We start from the raw sequence: 12668 nt of genomic DNA, 5'->3' as shown, positions 1-12668 counted from the left end.
CGTGGGCTTGTTCTGATGTCATACGAGCGAGATTAGTCACACCAGCAACAATAAATATCTACCAATATGTAATATTGGTTTATTGTTGCTACAAAAAAATATTTAATAGGCCGTACAAGGAAATCATGTGATTATTATTATTAATATAAGGGCACAGCCCCGATCCTCCTAGCCAGGACAAGCCGGCCGTATGATCAAAGAATGGGCCAAAAAAAAAAAAAAAAAAAAAAAAAAAAACAAATATAAGAAAACAAAATCTGATGTGTACACCACATGACTTCCTTGTACGGAATATTAAATTACACGAATTTTTTTTTGCATTTCAGTTAAACTTATTAAACTGAATTAAATTTATTTTGTCGATAGCGCATAAACAACAATAGAATAATTGCTCTCTTTAAAATTCACTATATTTGTTTACCAAAACGACACTCTGGCCCTAGGTTCACTTAACAGCGTTACATTTCCTTTATTCTTTAACTCAGAATGCACAAAATTTATATCATCTTAAGAATTATCTAATCGTTGTCACATATTCCATTCAAGTACTATAATAAATCTAAAACGATATATGGAAGAAATTAAGCAAACAACAATCACAACAACAACAACAACAAACAAACAAACAAACAAACAAAAACAGTTTTTAACAAACGATTTAGTATTTCTCATTCATTTAATTTAGTTTTCACTTCATGACAAGGCAAAAATACATAAAAACTCAAAATATCTGTATTGAAAATTATGAAGTAAATCTTAAACACTTATTTCCTCGAATAAATTCCAGAATGGATTAAGTATGATTTAATTCGCAATAATAAAAGAAGGCTTTATCTTTGTTTTTGCGAAGCTTACTTTTTCTAGATTGACAACAAATCTACTATTCTGCTGTTTCAAATGTAAACAAACATTGCCGCCATTGAAAAAATAATTAGGCTTAGCGGCACCTTTATAACTTTTAAATTGTCAATAATTCTAAAATTATTGCATGCAGATTTACTAAAGGCATAAAAACTTTAACCAGAAGATAAGAACAACATAATTCAATCATTTTTAAAACAAGAAGTGCACAACTTACAAACATATAAGAATAAAGAAACTGAGATTACTGAGCCGAGTAACAGAGTGGATATATATATATATATAATTTACTTAGTAAAAATATTGATTAATTGATTACATTATCTCCTAAGTTTAATTATAGTAGGATTATCTTAAAAGAGTGAATCCATACTAGTAAGTTATATTTTGAAGTAACTTGAAAGTAAAATGTTAAAAATGTTTTAACGGGGCCTGGAATTAAATCATGAATAACAAAATTTCAATTGTAAAAGGAATAAATCAAAGGCAAGAATTAAATTAAATGCATGTATATATACTTTTGATACATGTATTTATATACTTTTGATGCAGCCGATTGCAACCAAAATATGAGGTGCACATCTGCATGCTATAGCAACCCTATATACAAAATTTCAACGTTCTGAGGCTACTCGTTTTTGAGTTATGCAAGATACGTACATATGTATGTACTCACAGATGACTCAAAAATTTCTCTTCAGAATTAATTTTAAATCAGTCTTATAATTTTTTTGTCGGGAAAAGAGTCCTTTGTTCTGTCCTTATCAAGCAAATATCAAGCAAAAATATCGTTCAATTGCATTCGATAACGGTTAAAATAGACATTTTCGTTGAAATATGATGCCTGAAGCTTTTCGCGATTATAAAACTTACTTTTTACTTCGTACGAGGAAGTAAAAACATATAAAGTCCAAATTCTGAGTCTCAGTGCCGAATTCCAATTCTATCTTTGTTCGTATTTATAATCTTCATTATTGTCTCTGCAAAATCTTTCAAATTTGAATAGTTGCTTCTAAAATCTTCCTTGAAATTCTTTATATTTCTCTCTTGCACTCCGGGTAAGCGTACATTCATCGACGAAGTGCCTGGCGCCCTCAAACTTATCACAGATTAAGTATTTATCATTACTCTGTAGATGTAAAGGTCATGTGATCTCAGTAACCGTCAGGTCGACCTGTTAATGAATATTTAACTTGGTTGGGATCCTCTAGTTATACGGTCAGACGGAATGAGTTTGGTGACAACCGTCAATCGAAAGTTTATTTTGCTTTTTTGATGTTTTTCGCTCTGATCAAAAGTTTGTCATCCACTTTAAAATTATTTCCTGATAAGTTGTAGAGTTCAAAATTTGTACACATCCTGTTTGTAGATGACAATAAATTGTGGTGAAGAGAGTTCAAAATTCGATTAACTCTTTTTTTGAATTTAACGTTGAAACGACTTTTTCACATATTATGTAATTAATAAATCAATAATCTCAGAACATTACTGTTTACATCAATAAAGAAGGCGGAAAAAATTTTTTAGATAAAATTTGCATAAAACTTTTAATGTAGTTCCTAATTTTTAATAAAATTTGGGAAACTGTTTGGGTTTTTTCGACTATTTGACCATTACGATTTTAAAATTTCAGCATCTGAAAAACGTATCTGTTGCAAAGTTTAGAAATTTTCACTAATTATATAAAATGCTCTTCGCTTTCTTCTAAGAACTATAAAAAGATACTAAAAGAAGGATTTTCTAGAATTTTTAAAATATATGTCACAGTATACAACAGATGGGGAAGTACTGGTTCCTCAGTATCAAAGTTATGATGCCATTACCATTTCACTATTTTTCTTCGGAATGTTTTCAAGAATTTGATGAACTAATAGAATTGTTGTATGTAAAAGAGATGACGATTATTTGTCGTCAACAAAAAATTTTTTTCAATTGAATAATTTGATTCATAATGTTGTGACATAACGATTGAGAATAAAAAGAGGAAAATATATGTAAATAAATAAATGAAAAGTTTTCCTTAAATAGGTTTACTTTTAAAACCCTTATTAATGAATTAAAAGAAGGAAATTAATTTATCATATAGATCAACGAGAACAAGAAAATAAAATAATACTCTTCATAAAATTCATCTACAGTTTTGTATCATGAATGATAAACCCATGGGCCTTCCTTGAAGAATTTGTAAAGATAATGGCTTATACTTTTGACAATGCAATTCGATTGAAAATTTAAAAAATCTTGTCGATAATATTTCAAAATAAGCAATGTATTTTCACGCTCACGTATACAAACGGGGGAAACTTTGTCAATTCGCTAATATGATCCGAATGATAACATTAACCACGATCACATTAAGCGGTGTCAAATGTAATCGTAATCTCAAATAAATCTTAATAATTTTCTGCATAAACTTATTCTGTATTCAGAGGTACGCAGCTAGCTATGTGAATTTTTAAACAAATTCTTACAATTTCTGGCATCAATGCAATACTAGAAGCATGCCTGCCTGCAAAGAAAATCATATACGTACCGCATTTCCCTCCTCTTTTAACTAATTTTATTGTCCGAAAACCAAGAGGGGAAATTTGTGCGAGTCACTTAATTTCCGAAGATTGCCGTAACACTAAGTACAGAACAAATTAAAAAGTAGTCATGGAAAAACTACTGGTATTTACCACAATATTATTTCTTTAAAAAATCCTACATTCCAATAAGAATATATAGTAATATTAAAATTGATAATATCTGAAGAATATTGCCATCCGTGTTCAACTGCCTTGTAAATCCCCAGGTGGACATCACATGACTAAGTCTTGATCGCCTTTCTCAAGAGAAATACAGGAGGAATGAAGGAGAAGAGAGATGAAGAAAGATTCGTATTTCGAAAGATAGAACCCAGCAGCAGTAGATAAGGCTACAATGAGCTGAAATGTAAACAACAGAAGTAATAAGGTTACATCATATGCTTGGAGCTTTTGTTATGCATGAGAACACCTACTACGTCACTCGAAGAAGAATCTGCATAAAATATGGTCCAAATAATACATGCCAGAGAAAATAAAACGGATGAAATTCTGATACAAATACCCAAATATAAATTGAATATACTGAATAAAAATATAAAAAATCAAGGAAATACAATTCACAAATAAACTACCCCCGAGAGGGGAAAAATATGTACAATAGAGGAAGGGGGACTGATGTGAATATTTTTTTAAAAATTTTTAGCAGTTAAAGAAAAAAAAAATACGCGACGAAATACAGTATACCACTAATTTTTATATCTGCTTGCATTGTTTGACTGCTAATGGGAGATCATAAGAAATTATCGCATTCTAGTAGATCCAGCTGGCAGCTGACAGATCTGTGGATCAAACTCCGGGGACAACATAGTTATCTTTACGCGTTTAGTGTTTCGCAAAACCTGAAAGGCTGTACAGTGGCTTTCGTATTAAACTGTCATGAGCGCCAAATCATTTTCAGAGCTGGAATAACAATTAAGCAAAATAAGAATATGCTTATAGCGTCAAGGAAAGGAAGCGTTAAAAAATGATACTTAGGCACCCGGGAAAGCGGGCAATACAAAAATTTCCGAAAGCTAGTTCAAAACGTATTAGCATTTCTCGATAAAACCTCCAACAATTATTGAGAACTGATGTTATTTCATCCCTCTCGTATATCTGAAAGAAATTTCGGTCCAATATTATCCAAAAAAATATTTCAGTTTAATTAAGTTAATTCATTATATTAATTCATTTTCAAATACACGAAAGAAATATCCCGACATGATCTGATTTCTATGAAACGTTTTATTATTACTACAGTCTATACTCTTTGTTTAGGCCTCGTTTTCAAAACCAGATGGCAAACACAGGAAGATGCAAATTAACTTGCTCTAGCTATGAACGAGAGTAGTATCAGGTTCAATGTTCCGCCTTACTTTCTTTGGGAACATGCAGAGACCTGAGTCGGAACAGGGAGCTTACTAAAGCTGTGTCCAATAAATGTGGGAAATAGACAAGATACACAGGAAGGGTATACGAAACCCTTTATTTTTCACTCTTTACAATAATTTCCGTACTTCGGAATACAGAGACCAACTACTTGTGGTCTGAACGTAAGAATATAAAAATATTAACTAAACTCTAACTTAAATTTGGAATAATAACCAAGGGCCTACGTGGAAGATTGGCCGTATATTAACAGGAAGCCGAATGTAGTACAGAGAACTGCTAACACTACAATACGTTTAAAATTATCAAGAGGATTAAACCTCTGGCCTGGAAGGCAACCAGCAACCGAGTAAAACTGCTAAGGCAAGCGGCCTGCTTCGACTAACTCCTTCCTCTCTCTTGCTTGGCAAAAAGCCACAACTTAAGTACTTGGCGTTCGCCAGACAAATTTGCATAAATAAGTTATTACTTTTAATTCTGGCCGGAAGTAGAAAATAAGAAATGATAGTAAAGATTTAAAATAAAAATAAACGTTAGTAAAACTTAAGATCCTTACAGTAGAAAAAGGGCGTTTTTTGCCTTGGTCATCGTCCTTTACGTTGGCGATCTTCTTTTAGTTTTCGCTGTTCTTTCTCATTCAATAAATATGTTTTCATGAATACAGTCCGCTATAAATTTTATTTATTTACATAATCTACTCTATTCTACTATATTACTTATTCTACTCTTCATTTTCCAAGGGTTTAATTTCCATTAACAATTTAGTTTCAGAATCTTAGCAGCGTTAGAGTTAGATTTTAGCTTTGAAGATAAATTTTTAACTTTCCTATTTAGTTTTATATATATGTGTGTGAGTGTGTAATAATATAGAAATGCTGATAGTGTGGATGTCGAAGTGGTTATCCGTAATGAAGAGCAAACCTGGTAGCTTAGGTGGATGAAACATTCATTATTATTTCAATTGATATTTGTGGGCATAATTCACTTGGCAATCTAATAGCTTAGCTTGCTATTGATTAACAAGCTAAGCTATTTAAAAACAATATACACAGTTCTTAAGAGTCCTATTTTTTACTTTTTAATCTGATTGATTTAAAATGCGTTTAATTAACGATATATCTAATTAAAAACATCAAATATTTTTATAGAATTGCATGACAAATTTCTTGACTTTTCAAATATACAGAAGATATATAATTTCCCTATAAACTGCTTCGCTATTTTCCCTGGACTATCTCTATTGTTAATATCCACGGATAAACTATATCAAACATATTGAGCTCTTTTGGGTGACTGTTAAAATTAGAGATCTTTCATATTTGTTTTTAAATGTGTGAGCAGAAAGAATTTTGAAAGAGCTTTTTGGCTTCCTAATGATGTAGATAGTAATTATTAATAATGTCAACAACGTAATTTTCACAACTAAATGTTAAATACATAAAGGAGGCTGCAGCATTTTCTTATACCAGAAGTACTTATTCATATTTATTTAGTCTGTGGCTGAGAATGGATTTAGTTTTAACAAAAAAATTTTCTTTTAACAATTGCCCAACAGTCTCACCACAAAAGACTAGAAATTCTTTGTATGTTTTAAAGAAAGATGATTCATTAAATATGTAAAGATTACTAAATGGTTAATTTTATTATTGAATTTTAAACACAAATTAACTGAAATTACAAAAAAAATTGTAAAAAAAATTTAATTCTTAATGTATTGAAGAAATCAATGAGCTATTTGGATGTTTAAAAAATAATCGAATGATTTTTAATATTTTAAAAATAAAAGAAAAATTTCCTCTTGAAATATTTTGTACTTATAATTCATTTTATGTCCCTTGCTCACTATTGGATATACGAGTATTTACAAATCATTAAATAAATTGAAATTCATATTAAAAAAATAAGTTATGTAAATCTTCTCATCATTTCTAATCTTTCCATAGTAACCATAGGAGAAGGATCTGAGACTATCTATGTATCTAAGTAAGTTTTAGAATTATCATAAAACCTTCGCACACTTTCACTGGACTGTAACGAATATTTCTGGGGATATACTGGAATGTGGTATTAAGCAGTTTTCAGTATGTGTTTAGCAGATTAAAGGTATATTCCGAGATAGAGTAACTAGTATTTCAAATCCTGATAACATATCATATGCTGTCGATGGGACCTACACAGGATGTAATACTAAGGATATACTGGTACGTGAAATTAAGCACACCTCAGGATGAGTTTTGGAGGAAACTGGGATATTACGGTATATATATGAGGATATAGTAAGTGAGAACTTAAGTCTAAATACCATCTCGCTACTGAGCATTGCGAGCCTGAATTAGTCATCCCGTACGCTGTTGATGGGATTAAGATAGGATGTTTTGAGGATATAATGATATGTGTTTAAAAGGTTAGTGGGATATTCCAGGATGTCCTGAGGATGGAGTAAGTAGGACTACAGATCCTGATAACATCCTGTACACTGTCGATGGGACTTAGTTACGATGTCCTGAGGATATACTGGGATGTGACATTAAACACTCAAAAGGATGTGTTTAGAAGGTTCGGGGGATATTTCGAGATGTCCTGAAGACTCATTTCCTAATTCGAAACGGCTCTTTTACCGGAAATTCGAATCGGATGATGGAAAGGCTTTCCGATGGCAACTGATTCTTTGAAGATCCCGGATCCAGGACGTTTTTAAAGAACTACATAGCAGCCCTACAGGAGGCCTTTTCGGAATAATGAAAACTCTGCAGAGTACGAAAGCGCTTATACTGGAGCAATGCAAAGGATGACATGAAAATGTGGTGCCAATCTTGCGATGCCTGTGCGGGTAGAAAAGAACCGAAGAAATGCAGACGATTCAACGTTACAGTATAGGAGCGCCTTTTGAATGTTTCGCGTTTCACATCTGAAACCTCTGCCCTGAGCTTCTGATGGCAACGAATACATCCTTGTCGCCATAGATTACTTCACCAAGTGGCCTGAAGCGCATCCTATTCCTGATCAAGAAGCTGTCACGGTAGTAGAGGTAATGATACAGCATTGGATTTTCAAGTCCGGAGTACCTCTTCAGTTACATTCCGATCAAGCAAGAAATTTCGCATTGGCTGTAATTAAAGAGCTCTGCAAATTACTCGGCATAGACAAAACCTAAACGACACCTTTACATCAGACGCCATGGTAGAGAGGTTTAATCAAACCATTATTAATAACGTCTTCTGAGTCTTTCCAGAAATCAACAGTACTGGGACAAGAAGTTACCTCTGTTTTCATTGGCTTATCGCAAAGCTGTCCACGAGACTACCGGCTATTACATCCCAGACGCTCTTCGATCGTGACCTTCGTTTGCCTTGTAATCTCTTGATTAGTCGCCGTCCGGATGTGGCTTCATACCCCCGAGGAGTACATCCAAGATCTTCAAGGCACAGTTTGAAGTGGTTGCACAATTTTGAACAAGAGCGAGTCATCTTGGCGACGGAGAAGTTGAAGACCCGATATGACACAAGAATTACAGGACATCGACAACGAACATCATTCAACGAAGATGACAAGGTATGGTTGCGAAATTTGATTCGACGGAAAGGATTCTCTCCTTAACTGCAATCACCTCGGATGGTCCTTACAGGCTAAACAGTTTGAACGACGTCGTTGTTGAGATCCGTAAATCACCTAATTCTAAGCCTAAAGCCCCATATTATGGCCTATATTAGCCCCTTACTATGGCCATATTACGTAATGGATATAATGTAAATAGAATAAGACCAAGGTCCTAGGTCTTTCTAAATTTGTAAATTTGTGCAAGCCATTTATTAATTTAGTATTTGATTTGTTTTATGTTATTTACTAAAATTATGAAGTTTTGCTCTGATTTGCTTTAGTTGTAAGTATGTCTTCATGTCCAGCGATTGTGCTGCCCGGGATGTGTAGTCCTTCGGAAGGGGGCAATGTTACAATTTTTTATTTTAGATGATTTTATTGCAGTATTATGTGAAATTGTCGTATTTTTCTGTGTAATGTAACGCGAAACGAATTTTGAAAGAAAGTTATGCAAGAAAAGTAAGAATACAGGGGCAAGTCCGCTTAGCATTGAGTAAATGGTTGGGTAATATGGCGAGAAATCTCCAAATTTGTGACCATTTGGCGACGTTTTGGTCTCCTCCCTGTATCACCATTATATGTATTGAAATTGAATAAGTGTAACTGACCACTGTGTTAGCTTTAATCATAATTCCAACCTCGTATTGCTTTCTACTAATTTCGAAAAGTAGAAAGTACTAGAAATATTTCCGCTGCCGGTTGAAAACTATTAAAGGCCGAAGAGAGAACATCTGTTGGCAGTTGCTTAGTCATTGTTGTTGCGATCTATTAGTTCCGCGTGAACTGAGTTATCCGAGTTTAGAGTTACTTTTCTTAGACAATACTGAACCCAATTTCTTTCAGACAGAAATGCAATCAAATCTCAATAATTGTTTGTGGTTTATTGAGAAGGTCTAATTCTTTTTGAACTGGCTTTCAGAAAGTTTTGTAGTCTCCCTTTTCTCGGGTCCCTAAGTACCTCTTTCTAATCTCCCCTTTAATTGATGCCGTAATCACATGCTTATTTTGCTTAATATTTAAGCCAGCTCTGAAAATGATTTGGCGTTCATGCAGTTTAATACGGAAACCACTGTGCAGCCCGTCAGGTTTTGCGAAACACTAAACGTGCTAAAATAATTATGCTCTGCTCGGAGTTTGATCCACAGATCTTTCAGCTGCCAGCTGGATCTGGTAGAATGCGATATTTCTTATGACTTCTCATTAGCGGTCAAAACAAATGCTAGCAAATATAAATATTAATCATATACTGTATTTCGTCACGTATGTTTCCTCCTATCCTTTTAGCTCTAACTTCTAAAAATTTAAAAATATTGATATCATTCCCTTTTCCTCTAATGTATATATTTTCCCACTCTCGTGTGTAGTTTATTTGTAAATTGTATTTCATTGATTATTTATATTTTTATCCAGTATATTAAATTTGTATTTGCGTATTTTTATTAGCATTTCATCCATTTTATTTTCCCTTGCATTTATTATTTGGAACATATTTTGAGCTACACGGTACGTGTTTTCATACATAACAAATGTTCCATGCATATGATTGGAATATATATATATATACACATTGCGAACGAAAAACTAATGTTTTCAAGCCGTTTTCAAAGAAATTTTCCGTATTCCCTCAATCCACCTATTTATAGAATGGTTAAACTCCCAAATTGAACATCCGTGATGGTTTTTTCAAATGTGGGAACAGACAACTCCTCTCAGACGCTGAAGGATTTCTGAAGTTTTCACTCTCTCTTTTTATATTTAAAAAATTTTTCCTGTTCGCATTTTAAGTGTCGCAAAAACAGTGCTACAAGAATGAGTCTGAATCAGTCAAACAACCGAATCGTAACTAAACAATATTGCGCTGAATAGCTGCATAAACATGCCAAGAGTTGTCTCCGGCCAAAAACGTTGCCTGGAAGTTCTGGGTAATAAATTATAGCTCTTCATAAAACGTATAGAATTATTGTAAACTTATATAGAACTTCGGAAATGTCTTACTTATTTATGTAAGATAAATATACATGTGTTTTGTAATATAAGTAACCATACCTTGTTTAAAAAAACCTAGATATAAAACCTCGAGTGATAGAAAAATTACTGTCACAAAAAGTCAGCATAAAACAAAACTGTCTGCTCAAATGCAAAAAGGAAAAGTGCAACATGGGATACCAGTACTAATAGCAGACGAAATCATAGCATTTGGGAGTTTTTTTTACTCTCAGTAATACGTAACATGCAATATATAAGTATTGGACAAGGGGGAAAAAAGAAAGGTTCTTACCGATTTGACGACGTGAATTTCAGCTTATTAACATTATTCAATTTGCTTTGTAATTTGTAGCTTTGCTATTATCCGTAAAACTAAAGTTGAGTCCTGCAGATCCTAATAGGCAAATTAGCGAGATCTTGCTAAATCTTAAATATTCACAAATACAGGAGAAGATTTTAAATAACTTTTTTATTTTTTCTGAAATTTGAACATAAAAGCCACGTTTTGTGCTCTACAAACAAACCACCGCTTGTGGCAATGTTTTTTCCCCCAAATGGCTGGTCATTATAGGTGTTAGACACTACTAAGGCCGGAATTTGTGGTCACATTGTTATGGAGGCTCCTAATAGTGAACCACTGTTGCCTCGTATGAAAGAACAGACAATTTACATCCATGCCTTTTTCAAGAATTCGAACTCGGAGAAGGCATAGGTACCAAATAAATTAAAAAACGGATAACGTGGTTTAAGAATACGTATTCAATGAAATAAGCTATAAGCTAACTTAATTATTTTACCGGCGCATAAGCTTAAAGCATTGGCTAGGGAGAGAATGCCAAAGTCGAAATATCCCTTATAAATATAACTGGCAAGGAATTTAAATAGCGCGACACAATTGCCAGAAAACTCTCTTTCTAAGATTCAGCACCCTCAGCTTACATACTCTCAAGGCTAATTTGAATTCTAGTAAGGAATACGGAAGGAAGAAATCCTAATAAAGATCAAAATCCTTAACTGGGTAATTAACATAAATTCTTATAAAATATTAGTATTTAATTTCAGCGTATGGCTTAGTTTCTTGATCTCTAATCATTAAACATGATACTGCAATATTTCAGTGTGTTTTTTATGTTTTTAATACTAATTTATCTTATGCAAAAAATTAAACCATTATCAAATAATTTAAAAATATATGTGAATCATTAGTAATATTTTTAGTTAATTATAATACGGATTATTCACGTGTCCAAATCCTTTTTCAATCGTACTTAGATTACCCGCGTTCTTGAGTCATTCATGCACGTCGTCCTGGTACTCTACCAGCAAATCAATCTAGTGTTGACTATAGTGGCTAAAATAAGTAGTATTATAAGATGATCCATTAAGTTTAAACACACATACCTTTGGATCAACCGTACAGCTTATTTGTTTTTCATACTGTAAATATCAAATATTTTCTTCTTTTCTCTAGGTTCTTCGTCTGCTCCAGAAGAATGAAGAAATTTTATTGATAACAAAAAGAAGATGTAACACTGACGGAGATCAAAGTTATGTAACTTTAAAACAGTATGTGTTAATAAAATTCAATTTTTCAGCTCTTTATCGTAAAGTTTATTTTTAAAAAATTGAAGAAGGAATGCTAAAACCGTTATCAGACCTGCAAGCTATCCGTGATTATTCGTGATAGCGCGTCGAAAGAAACGTATCCAGGTTTGATTTATTGGATTACGGCAAAGCACTCGAGGGCTATCTGCCTTAAGGGAGAGATGCCTTCATGGAAGGCTTTTTAAGGAAAACTGACTCGTATACACGTTACACATGGGGAAAACCACGAAAACACCCACGCAGCCAGCCCGTTCGCGGCATTCGAACCTACTATTCGCATTCGTCGCTACCAGTGTTCAGTGACGTTACCGCTCGGCCGCTGGTGGGCGAAACGTATCCAGGAAACTTTGTTTCTAGATTATCTGACTGGTTGACTTATGGGGTTATCACACCTAACGATAGTTGAGGTTAGGCCATATTTTTCCGAGGAATGAGCTTCTTCTTTTTCTACCTGTAGAGCAATGTTTCCCAACGTGAGGGAAATTCGATTGTTAAGGGGGCAATTCGAAAAGGACGTCCAGAGTTTAAAGAGACAAAGGACGTTCAAATTTCCAAATTTTCTTCAAGAAGCCGAAATTTTTTGAAATTTCATTTTTTATCCCCCAGAATAAAGAATAATATGATGTATTCATAAAAAAACGTTTTTAAGTTGCGGTGCATTTT

At 33.3% G+C, this 12668-nt stretch overlaps 1 protein-coding gene across 3 annotated transcripts in view; it reads left to right on the top strand.

Annotated features, from left to right (window-relative positions):
- Positions 1 to 12000, top strand: part of LOC118182596 (uncharacterized) — an 84461-nt gene extending 72461 nt beyond the window's left edge. For all 3 annotated transcript variants that reach the window (XM_085815153.1, XM_085815151.1, XM_085815152.1), the window contains one exon: positions 11872 to 12000. In XM_085815153.1, the coding sequence (XP_085671279.1) occupies positions 11872 to 11897 (26 nt within the window). In that variant the 3' untranslated portion in view covers positions 11898 to 12000. The remainder of the gene's footprint in view (positions 1 to 11871) is intronic.
- Positions 12001 to 12668: the final 668 nt, after the last annotated feature.

The sequence above is a fragment of the Stegodyphus dumicola genome, chromosome 4 (genome assembly GCF_044657685.1).
Source record: "Stegodyphus dumicola isolate Sdum_Otavi_A_Nest chromosome 4, ASM4465768v1".
Lineage (NCBI taxonomy): Eukaryota > Metazoa > Arthropoda > Arachnida > Araneae > Eresidae > Stegodyphus > Stegodyphus dumicola.
Note: the sequence above shows the minus strand (reverse complement) of the source record. Positions and strands in the feature narration are given on the sequence as shown.